Genomic DNA, 18803 nt, shown 5'->3' with positions numbered 1-18803 from the left:
AATCATAAGAGAATCAGTTTTTCAAATGCTCATTTGTGGAAATTAAGTACTCCATTGTCAGTGAATGTGACACAGTTAATTGGAAAAAAACTCAACAACTGAAAACATGTCTGACCTAGTTTTTCTTTGTACATTAGCAAACACATCATAGTATTACTTACACCCTGTGCATCTGATATTTTCTCAGGCCAGACATATCAGATGCAATAGGCTGTGCTGGGTAAAACACTGATCCTAGCATCTCAGAAGATTTAACATGGCAAAGGATTTTTCTGGCTGATACCTCATGTACAGTGTTAGTCAGCAGGGGATCCAGTGGACAGAGGAACCAGCATTGTGTGATGCCACCACATCAATAGTTTCCAGGGTCAACTTGCAGGGAAGAGACAATGGATAGAGCTGCCCAGGTTAGGAAGATGTGTCTTATCTGCTCAAAGTCCAGTGGGGAGGTTGGTCTTGTGTCTTCGCCTAACTTTATGGGGCTGGGAAAACTTCCTGGGGATACACTAAGGAAAAGAGTGACTGATATGAAGAGCTCTGATATATAAGTATATTTATATTTTTTGGTAGTGGGGATTGAATCCAGGGGCACTTTACCTCTGAGGCACATCCCCAACTCATTTTATTTATTTTTATTTTGAGAGAGAGTCTCACTAAGTTTCTGGGGCAGACCTTAAATTGGCAATCTTCCTGCCTCAGCCTCCCAAGTCACTGGGGTTACAGGTGTTTACCACCATCCCTAGTGAGCTCTGATGTCTATTTGTGAACCACTACTACAAAACACATCCTAAAATATTTTGAAGGATTCTCCACAATCTGTTGACTTGTGCATTAGAAAACTTCACAGGACTCAGCCACCAGGAGTGACTGGAATCTGCCTGGATCTTGGTGGACATGTAAAGAATCAATGCAAATGAATCCTCTTTGTATTTTGAGGAACCTGAGGATTGAGGGGGACAGTCCCAGAGGCAAGCCTCTGTCCTCTCCAAGGGCAGCTAGATGCACTTCTCAGGACCAGGCTGCCCTGTTACCCAACTCCTGGGGGCTGTGTTCATGTGGAATGCAGCTCACCACAGCCTGCACTCTGTGACCCAGCCAGCTCTATTGGACCTAAGGAGAACCTGCCTGTGGGATGAAATATTGATTTTTTTCCAAGTAATCTCAAGTTGGGTGGCATTCTGAGTTTGCCTCCTTCCTTTAATGTCGATGAGATACATTGAAAATTCCAATTAGTATTTTTAAAAGTAGAAGTTAGAAAAATTTTGACACTGAGTCTTAAAACAACAAGAAAGCATTAGCTGTGGCCCCTTCCTTCTCACTGGCATTCTCATGCATTTGTCCTTGAAGTTCTAGTTCATGTTGATTCGTCAGTCAAAAATAGGAGGCTCCTCAGAGCTTGTTGGGTTTTTAACATCCTTCAAAGGTGCCTAAGATCACAGAATAGCTCCAATGTCAAGTTAGGCTCCGGTTGGGTCTCTGTAGCCTCAGCAGAGCATGTGGATTTACCTCAGAGACCCCTATGGCACAAGGTGCATGATTCTAGCATAGCTGTCATGTTGTACAGTATGGGAGATGCTCCTGAGTTGTCTTCTCCACGAGACTGTGCTGTCCTCTGGCAGAATTCATATGCAGTTCACCTTTCTGAAGGCTACAGGGACTCATTCCTGAGGGTGCCTCCTCCATGTGTATGGGGGGAGCAGTCTCTCGGTTCATCCTGGGAATTTATTCTACTGCTATGTGAGTGAGCTGGCATTTGGTGTGCAATCTGGACACTGAACACTACTTGGGTATGCGAAGGACAAAGATTCTGTGTGTGCATGTGTGGTGTGTGTGTGTGTGTGTGTGTGTGTGTGTGTTCACTATAGGTATAAGTATTTGGAAAAGCCTGCTTATCTCTGAGCACAGTCATCCTTAAATGATTTGAAGGTTTTACTTGCTACCTTGTAGTGAATACTTGTAGGGTTGTTGACTGTCCCCTCCACTCTGCCTCCCACCCCCAATTCTCTCTCTCTCTTTTGGAGATGGGATAGAATAACTACAGAGAAAAATGATGATTTTTCTACTTTTACTGAAGAGAAGCTGGATCCAGCTGGTTGAGCAAGCAGTAACCTGAAGGCCAGTGCCCAGGCCCAGTCCAGGGTTCACTACTTTTGTGTGGAGGATGAGAATATCCCAAATAGATGGTAAGTCTATTTGGTTCCCACTCTCAACCTTCATCAGATCTTAGGTGGCAGATCAGTCTAGGCAGGTGTGTACCTCCTTTCCACTGTGTTACCATTTTGTATGCTCCCAAATATGTGTTTGGTTTAAGAGGACCCAACCTCTTCAAGGTTCAGCAGTCTCGTCTATAAAATAGGATCCTTCTGAATATCTTCATCAGATCATGCTGTGTCATCAAAGATGCTGCCATGTGACTCAGTGTCTTAAATGAGATATAAAAAGTTCTGAGGGCTAAGGAATAGGCTGATCACTTTGAGTAGCTTAAAACAAGGAACTTCTGTTTCTCAAAAGTGCTACAAATGGGTGAAAAAGAAACTATGGAGTGAAAAAAGATAGGTCCCAATCATATCTTGGTTACATTTGGAAATGATATCAAAATATAAAAAGGACACCTGTAGATTAATAAAGACAGAACACCTGTAGAAAAATTGGCAGGAATCTTAAATAGATACCTGACAAAAGAGGATACTGAAATTACCAATAAGGATATGAAAAGATGTTCAACCTCATAAGTCATCAGTAAAATGTGAATTTAAGCCACAATGAGATACCATCACATCTACACCTAAATGGCTGAAATTGAAGACTGAGAAAGTTAAATGCTGAGAGAATGTAGGGCAATAGAAAATGCCATATACTGCTGATCAAATTTAAAATTTGTATAATGACTTCTGAAAATAATTTGGCATCGTGTATTAAGTTTAGGACAATATTTATCTATTGCCTAGAAATTTTGTTCTCAGTTGTATGCCCAATAGATATATGTAAAAGTGCACACCAAAATATATGTCTGAAAATGCTCACAGCAGCACTACTTACAATAGCCCCAAACTGGAAGCAACTCAAATATCTGTCAAACCTATAAGGGATGAATAAGTTATGAGACAGTGATGCAGTGGAATATTATGTAGAAATAAAAAATTAACATATCACTGTAACTTTAACAAATGACTAAGTCTTCCAAACATGTTGAACAAAAGAAGTGACAGGGAAGAAAGAGTACATGCTATGTGATTCTTTTTATAAAAAACTCAGAAAAAGGTCAATCTGCCCTGTGGCATTAGGGGTCAGGTGGGAGGAGTGTAGGGAGTGATGGGATCTAACTGGGCTTTTAGAATGCTGATCCAGTTCAATCTCTTGTTCAGGAAACTGGCTGCATGAGCATGTTTCCTTGGTAACTGAGCTATGTGGTTTATTTAAAATTTATGCTCTTTTCCCTTGTATAGTCTAGTGTAAGATGTCTATAAAATGACGAAATGAATACATTCACTCTATCAATCAGGATCCCACCAGGAAAACTTGTCACACTCCAACATGGTGATTTGCATTGACTCTACTAAGGGGACCGGGTACCAGCGTGGGCTGGGCGGAGGAAATCCACAAAGGGAAGGGTGCGTGTTCAGGCTGGGTGTGTGAGAGATGATGGAGATTCTCAGACACTGGGAGGATGCGATGATGACAAGGTCATTTTGCAAAGAGCTTGTGTGACCTTCTGTGTGAGGGCCTGTAGGGAAGGATCCAAAAGCACGAATGTCCCCAGCCCACGCTCATCCTGACTCTTTCTCAGGCTGGGTTCCCCCTTGGCAAAGCCCAACTGAAGTCCAGGGCAAGAAAACCTCTTAATATGGTCTATACAAGGCAGTCTTCAGGGCAGAAACGGTGGGAACATGGAGTGGATAGGGAGGGGCTGTTTAACAGGGTCCCATGTGCCTATACTGGCCTGCATCATTAGTGGAAAACTTTATTTGAGGCAAAATGTTTAGAAATAGAATTACTTATGTTTTGATCATCTTTATTCTTCCCAACCTCAACTTTTAAAAACTACTTGCTTGATGTGACCACAGTTTCCTAAGTCAGATTGGAAACCACAAGAAAGCCTCTAGGTGTTGAAAGGAAGCATTAGTTTGATGAGTTTTGATGTCTTGGTCTAAGCCAGCACCTTGGAAGGTTGGAAGCCGTTCCCCTGGATGTAAAAGGGAGAGCGGCAATATCTGGGCTAGATCTTCCTAGTCCTAGCCTCCCTCCAAGTCTGCACTCGCTCCGTGCCTCTCTACACATAGTTGCTGTGAGGACTGACTCAGTTCACGTACATGGAGGCCTCAGAAACAGTGCCTGGCGCAGGCCCTAGTGGCAGGTGAGTGACCCATTCAGGCTGATTGCTGAGCAGCTCAGGAAACACAAGGAGGATGAAAATAGTCTGGCTTTTGCTGGATTTAAAAGGACAAGTAGAAAAAGTAGGCATTTTTTTCACAAGAGAAAACCTGTCTATATAATAATTACTTGGGTAGTTAGAGGTGCTCTCCTTTGGGCCTCATAGCAAAGGTCTTCTGCACGGTGCTGTAACAGAACTTAACCACTTCTGAGCTAGCTGCTGTCCTACTCGCCCGCTCAGCTGTGGGCTGGGATTTCTCAGGATGGAGGACTGGGTTGACCACTGCCTGGGTAAATGATGATTGAAGGCAGGGCTAGAGCTACCTCACAGAAAACCACAGCTTAGCTGTGCAACCAAAAGTCCTCGATTACTTGAGACAAGGCTCATTTGGCCTATTTAGGCAGTGAGTAGCCATTATGGTTACTTCACCTAAGTTAGGCAGGCAGGCTATCTTGTATCATGCATAGTCTATACGACCCATTTGTGAGTTTTCCTGGCTGCAGGGATGAACACAGGAGCAGTGATGGTTGAGGTATTCTCTGGAGATGTGGCCGGAGTGGCTTTAGACACATGGGATGGTTCATCTTACCTGTACTTAGTGGTTTCATTAGGACAAAGTTTGCTTTTGGTAAAAGGCAGCTGCAAAATGCAGGAACATGCTCAAAATATCCTTTGTAAAACACCACGAGATTTCAGATAGAACAAAATTAAACTGCATTGCTCAGTAGAGTAAACAAATCACACCTGGGGGAGAGGTTTCAGATAAATAAACCAGATTTATTCATAAACAGTGGAAAAATTCCATCTAGACTGAGCACAGGAGAGGAATACAACTTGGTGACATGAAAAGAATTTCTTCAGATTGGGGATTGAATCCTAGTTTTGTCCCCAGCAAGCTGTGTAGCATGAAGGAAACCAGCTAATCTTTGGAGTCTCTGTTTCCTCCTGGGTTGGATTGCTGGAGATGATGGGTGGGTTTCAAGGAGGCAATGGAGGCCTTTGTCCTATGCTCACTTGAATTGTGCTGCCCAGAGCTTTAGGAATGGGCAAAAGAGGTTCCTTTAGCTTTTCCTTCTGCATTGAAACTTGACTCTCCTGGAGATACAAATGAAAGTACCAAGCATTTATCACAAATTTTGCCTGAAGGAATTGCAAAGCTCTTGGTGAGAATGAATGTGTGTTCAAGGAGGGGGTTTGATAGTAGCTCCACAGGATAAAGTCATCTCAGGTAAATGCTGCTTTTTATGCCTATTCATCTCCACTCAACCAAACTTTTAATTTTTAAAAGAATAGTCTCAATGGCACATTGTTAGAATTTGTAATAGAATGTGAGAGCTGGAAATTGTAATGTTCCCATTAGTGTTTTTTGATTCCAGCACATTATAAAATACCCCATGACTTCATCCCTATCATTGTCATCAAGGAGCCGGTGCTGAGTGAGAATGGGATGGATCACTGCTGATGGTGACCTGGGGGGTCCCATTTAGAAGGTGCCATTTTGCTCCTCACCTAAGGGACTTGATATTACCAAGTAAATATTCTTGTTCAAGGAGTTTGATTAGTGTTGCCAGCTCTGCAGGCAGGGTGTTTAAAATTAAGGGGAAAATCGAGGTTTGGCAATGACAAGGTGAGTCTCCCTTCAGTTGTAGGTTTTTACAGGGAATTTTCCTGACAAGACAAAAGTCTGTGAATATAAAACCTATTCTGAAATTGGACTGAGGAGTGCTATGGCAGGAGTTGTGCATGAATGAAAATTCAGGCCTCCAGAAATGATAAGAGAAAATAAAACTGCAAAAAGAGTCCTAGAGGAGTTTCCAGCTTTCTGTTATGACTGGAATTTCTTAGGCTTAAGAAAAATAACTTGTGTTTTTACTGACTCTCAGAGAGAGGTTCTTATTGCCATATTGCAGAGCAAATAAAGGGATGCCATTTCTGATTGTAGAAAAGCACTACTACCCAGGGAAAGTGCAATTTTTTTTCTTATCAAGAATTAAAAGAAAAAAAGAATATGTGATGATCTATCTTTAGCAAAGCAATCAAGGAATCAAACATTTGATGTGATGGACCAAGTAAGTAAGTGTCTGTCCTGTGTACTGGGGTAGGTGCTCTGGAGAGTTCAAAGACAAATAATAAAGTCTATCAGACCCAGGAAGCTAATGCCCAGGAAAACCCAGGCTACTTAGCTTTAGGAAATCTGAGACTTCTGTCAATAGAATGTGGTCCTGACATCTTTACCAGCTATGTAAGGCTTTATCATCTGTTCCATACACCCTCAATGACAATGCACTTCTCCTACACATCTTCCTTCTTTTTTTTTAAATCGTGGTAATATATGTATCACATAAAATGTTCCATTTTAGCCTTTTTTGAATGTACAATTTCAGTGGCACTAATTATAGTCATAATATTATGGACCATCATCACAGCTCTCAAAACTTCTCATCGCCCTAAACAGAAACTCAATAATGATAAAACAATAACTCCTATTCTCACCCTCCTCCTCAGTCCATGGTAGTCTCTAATCTGCTTTCTGTTTCTAGAAGTTTGCATATTCTAGATATGGCTGAACAACATGAGTAACATTGCATTGTGTTACATGACACTTTTTTTTAAACTCATTCATCTGATGATGGTCACGTGGGTTGTTTCCAACATTTGTCTGTCGTGAATAGTGCTGCCATGATCATTGGTGTACAAGAATCAGTTCTCGGTGGGTCATGTGGTAATCCTATGTTTAGCTTTGAGGAACTGTCAGATTATTTTACACAGCAGTTGGAATATTCCTGTTAGCAATGTGTAAGGGTTCCAATTTCTACACATGCTCATTAACACTCGTTTTTCACAAACTACAATGGTTCCACCTTATCTGTGAGACATATGTGCCAAGAACCCCAGTGGATGCCTGAAAATGCACATAGTGCTGAATCCTATACAATAGTCCCTCCCTGTCCCATTATCTGTGGTTTTGTCTGTGGTTTCTATAACTCAGGGTCAACCAGGGTCCAACAATATTAATGGAAAATTCCAGAAATAAATAATTCATAAATTTTAAATGAGCAGTGTGATAAAAATCTCCAGTCATTCTTCATTCTGCCTGGAATGTGATTATCCTTTTGTCCACACTTTATCTGCTACCCACCCTGGTCACTTAGTAGCCATCTCAGCTATCACATCAACTATCACAGTATCTCAGTGCTTGTGTCCAGGTAAGCCTTCTGTAGTGGTCTAATGCTACATCCAATGCCTACATCACTCACCTCACTTCATATCAGCATGTAGGCATTGTTTGATTTCACATCATCACAAGAAGAAGGGAATGAAGTACAGTAAGATATTTCAGGGACAGAGAGAGAGAACACATTCACACAATTTTTATTATAGTGAATTATTCTATTTTATTATTAGTTATTATTTTCAATCTCTTAATTTAATTTATAAATTGTTTTATCAAAGCCATGTATATATAGAGAAAAATATATCATTTACTGTACTTCTACTTAACTGTGCCTTTTGAAAAACTGGAATTCATAATTTTGATAAATTCCCATTAATATAAAACTTTCTTTTCAGGAATCATGCTTTTAGGATTGTATCTAAGAAAGGTTTGCCTAACCCAAAGTTCCAGAGATTTTTCCTGTGTTTTCTTCTAGAAGTTTTATACTTATAAACTTTACTTACAGGCTTACAATCTATTTGTGTTAACTTTTGAATTTTTTTTTGCATATGGATGCCCTATTGTTGCAGCACCATTTCTGAAGAAGATTCCCCTTTCTTTACTGAATCACCATTGAACTTTTGTCACAAATCAATTGACCATGAATGTGTGGGTATATTTCTGGATTCTCCATTGATGAATTATTTTAGCTTTACGCAATTGGAGCTCTAGATAAGTCTTGTAGTGACATAGTGTATATTCTCCAACTTGGTCTTCTTTTTTGTAAAGTTGCATTAGATATTCTAGGTCCTTTGCATTATAAATTTTAGAATCAGTGTGCTAATTTATACACAAAAGATTGCAGGGATTTGTACAAGACATTCTTAAGAAACACTAAAAAATACATAAATAATATAGATACATAACAGCGGTCATGGATTCTATAATGTCAAAATGTGAATTCCTCTCATTAATCCATACATATCCTCCAGTCTCCACCTGAAAGTTGTCTACGTTTTAATTTCTGGTGTTGATGTCTGGGTATATTTTGTTACATGTCAAAAGGACTTTGTGGGTAAAATTAAGATTATAAACCTTAACAGAGGTAGATATCCATGGTTTACTCAAGTAGACCTAATATAACCACATGGACCCTTAAAAATGGAAGAAGAAGATGGAAGGTCATTGAGGGAGATGTGATACAAGAGGCAGAAAAGAACTGAAGCATGAGAGGGTCTTGACTCACCATTGCTTGGAAGATGGAGCCAGGAAATGGAGGTGGCCTCTGGAAACTGAGAACAGCTCTTGGGTGAAAGTCAGTAAGGCAATGAGGACATCATTCTTACAGCTGTGAAGAATTGAATTATGAAAACAGCCTAAATGAGCAAGGAGACAGTTCTCTTCCAGAGACTCTGGAAAGGAATGCAGCCAACCTCTTGGCTTTGGCTTTATGAGAGAATCAGACACCCTGCTGCAAACCCACTGTATGTAGGGCCTATGAAAACCATGATATAATAAATAGTTGTATTAAGCCACTATGTTTGTTATGGCAGTTGTATAAAAATGAATACATTTTTATGTCTATAGAAACTGTAATGATATCAATCTTACTCTTGATATCAACAATTTTGTCTTCTCACTTTTTATCCTATTCAGATTGGCTAAGTATATTAGTGTTATTGATTTTCTCAAAGAACCAGATTTTGGTATCATTGCTTTTCCCCAGTATTTTCCATTTTTCTATTTCATTGATTCTTGTTTCAATCTTTGTTATTTCTTTTCTTCTGCTTATTTTGGGTTTCATTGACTCTGTCAGCCGGTGGGATTGTAAAATGATATAACCCTTTTGGAAAACAGTTTTTCATTTCTTAAATGGAAATTCCCTGTGTACATGTATGATTACATGAATGGTATGAATCTACATTGTGCACAACCATAGAAATGAAATGATACAATGAATCAAAATGCGGTCTCTAAAAAATAAAAATTAAGAAATAAGTATTCCATACAACATTCCATGATATTAACCTCATATGATCCAAGCATTCCTAGATATTTACCCAAGAGAATGAAAAGCATATATATATATATATATATATATATATATATATATATATACAAGGAATTGTATATGAATGTTAATAGCACACTCAGTTGTAACAGTTGAACATGAAACAATCCAAAGATCCATCAAAGGGTGAATGGTACAATGCGTCCTAGCCATATCATGGTGTACAGTAAGCAATGACAAAGAATGAACTATTGATCCACAGACCAACACCAAAGAATCTTAAAACAATTATGCTGTTGATTTTCTAACATGATCTATCCTTTGAGAAGCAGAAAAATATACATACTATGTGATAAATAGAAAATCTATATTCACAGAAAACAGAAAAGGTAAACTAATCCATAGTGAAAGAAAAGGGATGAATAGTTTACTGAGTGTGTGGGGCCATGGGACCTGGAGGGTAGAGAGCATGGGCATGCGTGAACCTTGGGCAGTAATGAATATGTGCATTGTGTTGATTATAGTGTTGGTTTAATGAATCTACACATAAATCAAAATAGAAATTATTCATTTAAAAACATGTAGTTTGCAGCATATCAGTTATCCTCAATAAGGGATTAATCAGAGAAGAAAAATTAATTGGTCTGTTAACAATTGAACACATATATCTCTATTTTCTTGATTTTCAGGGTGGATTGCTATTCTGGGTGCCATCTGGTTGCTGATTTTAGCTGATATCCATGATTTTGAGATAATTCTACACAGAGTGGAATGGGCAACCCTTCTGTTCTTTGCTGCACTCTTTGTATTGATGGAGGTAAGACTTTAGAACTTTGCAATGTTATCTTTTATCTGATTTTTGAATTTCATATTTTATTTAGTAAATGATGAAAGTCTAAGTCTGTAAGTTTTTCTACATATTACTAAGTAGAAAATTATGAATTTTGTAGTTGGACTATTTTAAGTTAACCAATTTTTACCTAAGCCTTTTAAATATTTTTGTTGAAACAATTTGGTTGCTGCTCCTCCTCCTCCTTCCTCCTCCTCCTCCTTCCTCCTCCTCCTCCTCCTCCTCTTTCTCCTCCCCCTTCCTCTTTGCACAATCTCTTTGTGGCTTGTAAACTTTTCTAATTTCATTTGCTATAAAGGAGAATGATCTGAAATGTTTAAGGAGATGGAAATGCTGACTATCCTGATTTGAACATTATACATTGTATAGGTATAGGTCTATCAAATCATCATACCATTTCCCATAATATGTACAATTATTATATGTCAATAGAAAAGTAGAATTTGCTCAAAGTTGCATCTGGAGAAAAATGACTTATGACAGCAAGTTTACAGGGTAATATTACTTTTTTCTGGGAGTGGGGAGGGTACCAGGGATTGAACTCAGAGACACTCAACCACTGAGCCACACCCCCAGCCCTATTTTGTATTTTATTTAGAGACAGGGTCTCCCCGAGTTGCTTAGTGCCTCTCTTTTGCTGAGGCTGGCTTTGAACTCTTGATCCTCCTGCCTCACCCTCCTGAGTTTTCTGGGATTACAGGTATAAGCCACCGTGCCTGGCTAGGGAACAGTACCTTTAATTTTTTAATGTAGTTCTGTTCCTATTATATTTGAATACTTCTGTGCTGGCATGGAACAATAGGTGTTGTTTCAGTTACAATTGTTTTTGCAGAATTATTCACAACATATTTTAATCTTGAGACTATTTATGAATTTGTGACTTCCTCAAAGTTTTACTGACAGAAAAATACTACTCCCCAGTGATTCCTTCTAAATCATTGCTTTTTGCATTCCCTAAAGTTAGCATGTATTATACTTTCATTTTCATTTAGTGAAAATGAAAAATTATTTTCTAATTTTCCATGTAATTTATTTTTGTTTTATGGATTATTTAAAAAGTATATTTTTAAAGTTCCAAATATTAGGAATCATCCATGCTTCACTCTGCTTTTGGTTTTTGGTTTAATTCAGTTGTGGTCACAGGACACACTTTGTATGGTTTCAATCCTTTTAATTTTATTGAGGTTTGTTTTGTGGTCACTATAGCATTGGTCTGTTTTCTTCTGCTTGAAAGGTAAGTGTGTTCTGCTGTTGTTTACTGGAATGTTCTATAAATGTCATAAAATTCATGCCTGTTAATATTTTTGTTTAACTCTTCTATACATTACTGATATTCTGGATAATTGTTCTAAAAGTGAGATATTCCAATCTCCAACTTGTATAGCTGAATTATGTATTTTTCCTTTCAAATGTGTCAGTTTTTGCTTCGTATATCTTGGGTCCTGTTGTTACATCCAAATGAATCTCACTTTTATCATTATCAAATGCCCCTCTTTTTCTCTGGTGATAATGTTGGCTTAGTGTATTTTGTCTGATATTGGTAAAGCCAACTCAGTTCATTTTTTATTACTTTTTTTTATCATTTAAAAAGAATCCAATCTGACAATCTTCTCCCTTTTGATTGAAATGTGTAATTCATTTATGTTTAATAAAATTTTGTTATGGTTGGGTTCATGTATGCTGCTTTAATATTTTCATTGTCTCATATATTATTTATTCCTCTCTCCTTCATTTCTTTATTTCGTGTGGGTATTTTTCTTGTGTACTATTTTAATTCTCTTCTTTGTTTATTTTTTTAAAGTTGTATTTTTGAATTATTTTTAACTGCTCTATGGGTTAAATACACATCTTGATTTATTACAAATATGTATTACATATACATATATATGTGTGTGTATATATATATGTACATATATTGAACTAATACTAACTTCTGACAAAATATAGAAATCTTGCCCATATTTCCATTTTGTCCTCTCTCCTTTGTGCCATTCTTGTCCAGTGTTATATCTTTATGTTATATGCCTAATATACAGTTTTATTATTATTTTATGAAATGTATTTTAAGTCAATTAAAAAAGAGAAATATATAGTTTTATCTTCTATCTACCTATCTCTCATCTATCTATCATCTATCCTCAGTACTTACCTTTTCCAGAACTCTTCATTGCTTTGTATGAATTTAAGCTGTCATGTGGGAGTCACCCTGAAGAATTTCTTTCAGTATATCTTGTAAAGCAAATCTGCTAGTGGCAAATTCTCTGTCTTTGCAGATACACAAATGTCTTTATATTGCTTTGATTGTCAAAGTGCTGTTTTGCTTGATCTCTGCAGAATTCTTGGTAGTTTCCTTTCGGCAGTCCTAGGTATCGTCCTGCTGCCTGCTGTTCTCCATTTTTTCTTATGGGAAGTCAGCTCTTAGCTATATTGTTTTCCCCTTGTGCATATCAAGTAACTTTTCTGTTTCTGCTTTTGAGGTTTTATTTTGTCTTTTAGTAGTTCGATTATGTTGCATCAAGGAGTGGATCTCTCGGTGTTTATTCTACTTGTTATTTTTTTCTTTTTAGCTTTTCAGGTCTCTAGCACTTTTAATCAAATATGGGTATTGGATAGTTTGGGTTATTATTTTTTTCATAAATGTTTTCTCTCTTTTCCCTTAAAATGTATTCTTCTTTCTGAAGCTCCCATTATATACATGTTGATTTGCTAGATTGTGTCCTATAATTTTTTTATATTTTATTTTTCTTCATTCTTTTTTCTCTGTGTTCTTCAGATTACATACTTTCTATTGATCTATTTCATTTTCAGTAAGTCTTTTTGTGTCATTTCAAATCTGCTATTGAGATGACCTAGTTGGTTTTTCACTTGTATTTTTCAATTCCAAAATTACCATTCTGTTCTCTTAAAAATAATCTTTATCTTTTTATGATATTCTCTATTTAATGCACGACTGCTGTCACTTTTCAATTCTGTAGGCATGATTTCATTTAGTTCTATGAGCATATTCAAAATTCGCTTTGAAATTTTACTAAATTCAATGTCCAACCCCCTCAATGACATTTTCTACCCCAGAGTATGGGTCACTATCTTCTTCCTCCTCCTTCATATCTTGTAATTATTGTTGAAAAACTAGAAATTTTAATCTTATATTTTAGCAACTGTAGATGCTGATTCATCTTCCTGGAGGGCTGTTGCTGATTTCATGTGTATGAATCATTATGAAAATTTTTTTTTTTTTTTTTTGCCTCTAGAAACAATTTTGTCTCAGTTTTATATTTACACAGCCACTGTAGTTGTTGGGATTTTTTTTTGGTTGTTGCTACTATTTGTGCAATATATTCTTTTCCAGCCTTTTCCTTTCAATCTCTTTGGGTCTTTGAATCTAACCTGACAGCTGGATTACATTTTTAAAAAACCCATTCAGCCAATACCTTCTTTTTATTTGGTATATTTATTCAATTTATGTTTGATGTAAATACCGAAAGGGTAGTATTTATAGTCAGTGTTTTTCAATTTTTTAAAAAAGTTTATCTTTTATATTTCCCTGATCTCTCTGTTAAGATGTTTGTTGGTATCACACACAACTTTTAGGCTTCACTAATTTCCAGCTGATTTCTTTTTTAAGAATTATTATTATTATTTTAAGAACAGTTGTAGGTTCACAGCAACATGGTGAGGAAGCTATGGAGATTTACTCTCTGCTCCCAACCTCCTCCCACACAGATGCACAGCCTCTCCTGTTATCAATGTTCCCTACTAGTGTGGTGCATTTCTCACAATCGAGCCTACACAGATGTCATCATTCAAAGTCCACAGTTTGTTAGGGTTCATGCTTGGCAATGTACATTCTGTGGTTTTGGACAAAGGTATAATGACAGGTATCCACCAATATGTGTCCTACAGGATAACTTCAGTGCTACTCATCCTCTGTGTTCAAGCTATTCCTCCCCCTCCAACACATAATAACTACTATTTTTTTTTTTTTACCATATCCATAGTTTTGAGCCAAAATATCCTAGAATTGGAATTATACAGTATGGAACTTTTTCATATTGATTTCTTTCATTTAACAATATGCATTTGAGTTTCCTCCATGTCTTCTCACGGTTGATAACTCATTTCTTTTTAACAATGAGCCATAGTCCATTATCTGATGACTAGTTCATTTATCCATTGGCCTACGTGAGGGCTTCTTGACTGCTTCCAAGTTTTAGCAATGATAAATAAAGCTGCTAGAAACATCCACATGCAAGTTTCTGTGTGAACGTTAAGTTTTCAGTTCCATTGAGTAAACTTGAAGGAGTACAATTAACGGATTGTAAGGTAAGAGTGTTTAATCTCCTTAAATGATTGTACCGTTTTGCATTCCCACCAGCAAGGACTGAGAATTCTTGTTGCTCTACATCCTCACCAACGTTTGTTGTTGTCAGGGTTGTGAATTTCTTTTTTTTTCCCTCTACATTTTTAAATTGATGCATCATAGTTGTATCCAGTACTGGGATTTGTTGTTACATATTTGTGCATGCATACAATATAACAATATAATTTTGCCAATATTATTCCCTAGTATATTTCCCCTTTCCCCTTCTCTTCCCACTCCCTGGTCCCTTTCCTCTACTTTACTGATCTCTCTTTGATTTTCATGCGATCCTCTTCACTTTTCTTGTCTTTTTCCTCTCTAGTTGCACATATAGAGAAGACATATGAACCTTGACTCTCTGAGTTTGATTTATTTTGCTTAAGATAGTGTTCTTAAGTTCCATTCATTTTCCTGCAAATGACATAATTTCATTTTTATTAATAGCTGAATAAAACTCCATGTGTATGTACCACATTTTCTTTATCCATTCATCCAGTGATGGATACCTAGGCTGGTTCCATAGTGTGGCTATTGTGAATTATGCTGCTATAAACATGGACATGCATATATCACTATTGCATGATGATTTAATTCTTCAGGATAAATACTAAGGAGTGGATAGCTGAGTCATATGAAGGTTCCACTTTGAGTCTTTTGAGGAACCTCCCCATTGATTTCCACAATGGTTGTACTAATTTACAAATCCACCAAAACAGTGTAAAATTGTTCCTTTTTCTTGTGGAGCATCTTTTCATATGTCAATTTGTTATCTTTTTTGGCTCATTTTAAAATCAGATTGTTTGCTTTCTTATTGTTGAGACTTAAGATTTCTTTGCATATTTTGGATAATAGACCAATACAAAAGGGTGCCTTTCCTCCTGGGCAAAAACCTCTGAGGCACTATTCCAGAGGAAGGGACAGTGACCTTCTCCCAGGATGACACCTCTGCTTTATGTGTAGAGGGTAGAGGCAGTAGTCTCGGGTCTTCGTGGTTTGCCTCTCTCTCTCATTTATTTATTTATTATTTATTATTTTTACAGACTGCATTTTTATTCATTGTACACAAATGGGGTACAACTTTGCATTTCTATAGTTGTACACAGTGTAGATTCACACCATTCATGTAATCATACATGTATATAGGATAATAACGTCTGTCTCAGTCCACTATCTTTCCTTCCCCCACTCTTCCCGTACCATTTCCCTCTACATAATCCAAAGCACCTCCATTCTTCTCTTACCACCCCCTGCTTCTGTATCATCATTCACTTATCAGAGAAAACATTGGTCTTTGGTTTTTTGGAACTGGCTTATTTCACTTAGCATGATATTCTCTAACTCCATCCATTTACAAGCAAATGGCATAATTTTATTCTTTATGGCTGACTAACATTCCATTGTGTGTATACACCAGTTTCTTTATCCATTCATAAATTGAAGGGTATCTAGGTGGGTTCCACAATTTAGCTATTGTGACTTAGCTGCTCTAAACATTGATGTGGCTGCTTTACTGTAGTATGCTGATTTTAAGTCCTTTGGCTATAAACAGAGGAATGGGATAGCTGGGTCAAATGGTGATTTCATTCTAAGTTTTCTAAGGAATCTCCATAGTGCTTTTCAGAGTGGAAGCACCAATTTGTAACTCCACCAGCAATGTATGGGTGTGCCTTTACCCCACATCCATGCCAACACTTATTATTGCATGTGTTCTTGATAATAATCATTCTAATTGGAGTTAGATGTAATCTTATGGTGGTTTTGATTTGCATTTCTCTAATTACTAGAGATGATGAACCCTTTTTTATATATTTGTTGATTGCTTGTATATCTTTTTCTGTGAAGTGTCTGCCTAGTTCCTTAGCCCATTTATTGTTTGGGTTCTTTGTATTTTTGGTGTAAAGATTTTTAAGTTCTTTATAAATTTTGGAGATTAGTGCTCTATCTGAAGTGCATGTGGAAAAGATTTTCTCCCACTCTGTAGCTCTCTTTTCACATTATTGATTGTTTTCTTTGCTGAGAAAAGCTTTTTAGTTTGAATTCATCCCATTTATTGATTCTTGCTTTGATTTCTTATACTTTGAGAATCTTATTAAGGAAGTCAGTTCCTAAGCGAACATGATGAAGATTCAGGCCTACTTTTCTTCTATTCGGTGAAGGGTCTCAGGTCTAATTCCTAGACCCTTGATCCATTTTGAGTTGAGTTTTGTTCAGGATGAGAGGTAGGGGTTTAATTTCATTTTATTACATATGGATTTCCCATTTTACCAGCACCATATGTTGAACAGGCTATCTTTTCTCTATTGTATGTTTTTGGCACCCTTGTCTAGTATGAGATAACTGTACTTATGTGGGTTTTCTCTGTGTCTTCTATTTTGTACCATTGGTCTACCTGTCTATTTTGGTGCCAATACCATGTTACTATTGCTCTATAGTAGAATTTAAGGTCTGGTATTGTGGTATCTCCTGCATCACTCTTTTTTCTCAGGATTGCTTTGGCTATTTTGGGTCTTTTATGCTTCCAGATGAATTTCATATTTGCTTTCTCTATTTCTACAAGAAACATCATTGAGATTTTAATTGCAATTGCATTAAATATGTATAGCACCTTTGGTAGAATGGCCATTTTGACAATGTTAATTCTGCCTATCCAAGAACATGGGAGATCTTCCATCTTCTAAAATTTTCTTTAATTTCTTTCTTTAGTGTTCTGTAGATTTCTTTGTAGAGGTCTTTCCCATCTTTTGTTAGATTGATTCCCAAGTATTTTATTTTATTTTTTTGAGGTTATTGTGAATGGAGTAGTTTTCCTAATTTCTCTTTCAGAGTATTCATCACTTATGAATAGAAATACATTAGGTTTATACATGTGGATTTTATATCTTGCTACTTTGCTCAATTCATTTATTAGTTCTAGAAGTTTTCTTTTTTTTATTTTTATTTTTTATTGTAAACAAATGGGATACATGTGTTTCTCTGTTTGTACATAGAGTAAGGCATACCATTTGTGTAATCATAAATTTACATAGGGTGATGTTGGTTGATTCATTCTGTATTTTTCCCCTTACCCCACCCCTCCCATCCCTCTTTTCCCTCTATACAGTCCTTCCTTCCCCCATTCTTGCCCCCCTCCCTAACCCTCACTCTAACCCTAAAACTAACCCCTCCCACGCCCCATTATGTATCATCATCCACTTATCAGTGAGATCAGTCTTCCTTTGTTTTTCTTTTTTCTTTCTTTATTTATTTTTATTGTAAACAAATGGGATACATGTTGTTTCTCTGTTTGTACATGGCGTAAAGGCAGACCATTTGTGTAATCATAAATTTACATAGGGTAATGCTGTTGATTCATTCTGTTATTTTTTCCCCTTCCCCCCACCCCTCCAATCCCCCTTTTCCCTCTATACAGTCCTTCCTTCCCCCATTCTTGCCCCCCTCCCTAACCCTCACTCTAACCCTAAAACTAACTCCTCCCACGCCCCATTATGTATCATCATCCACTTATCAGTGAGATCATTCTTCCTTTGGTCTTTTGAGATTGGCTTATCTCACTTAGCATGATATTCTCCAATTTCGTCCATTTGCCTGCAAATGCCATAATTTTATCATTCTTTATGGCTGAGTAATATTCCATTGTATATATATGCCACAGTTTCTTTATCCATTCATCAACTGAAGGGCATCTAGGTTGGTTCCACAATCTGGCTATTGGTGAATTGAGCAGCAATGAACATTGATGTGGCTGTATCTCTGTAGTATGCTGATTTTAAGTCCTTTGGGTATAGGCCAAGGAGTGGGATAGCTGGGTCAAATGGTAGGTTCATTCCAAGTTTTCTAAGGAATCTCCATACTGCCTTCCAGAGTGGCTGCACTAATTTGCAACCCCACCAGCAATGTATGAGTGTACCTTTTTCCCCACATCCTTGCCAACACCTGTTGTTGCTTGTATTCTTGATAATCGCCACTCTGATTGGGGTGAGATGAAATCTTAGGGTGGTTTTGATTTGCATTTCTCTTATTACTAGAGATGTTGAACATTTTTCCATATGTTTGTTG

The 18803-nt window shown here is 37.2% G+C and overlaps 1 protein-coding gene across 5 annotated transcripts in view; it reads left to right on the top strand.

Annotated features, from left to right (window-relative positions):
* Oca2 (OCA2 melanosomal transmembrane protein) overlaps positions 1-18803 on the top strand; it is a 389761-nt gene that overhangs the window by 166143 nt on the left and 204815 nt on the right. For all 5 annotated transcript variants that reach the window (XM_047540394.1, XM_047540395.1, XM_047540396.1 and 2 more), the window contains one exon: positions 10227-10354. In XM_047540394.1, the coding sequence (XP_047396350.1) occupies positions 10227-10354 (128 nt within the window). The remainder of the gene's footprint in view (positions 1-10226; positions 10355-18803) is intronic.

Source organism: Sciurus carolinensis, chromosome 2 (assembly GCF_902686445.1).
Source record: "Sciurus carolinensis chromosome 2, mSciCar1.2, whole genome shotgun sequence".
Lineage (NCBI taxonomy): Eukaryota > Metazoa > Chordata > Mammalia > Rodentia > Sciuridae > Sciurus > Sciurus carolinensis.
The sequence above is the reverse complement of the archived record's forward strand: the minus strand, read 5'-3'. Positions and strand labels throughout refer to the sequence as shown.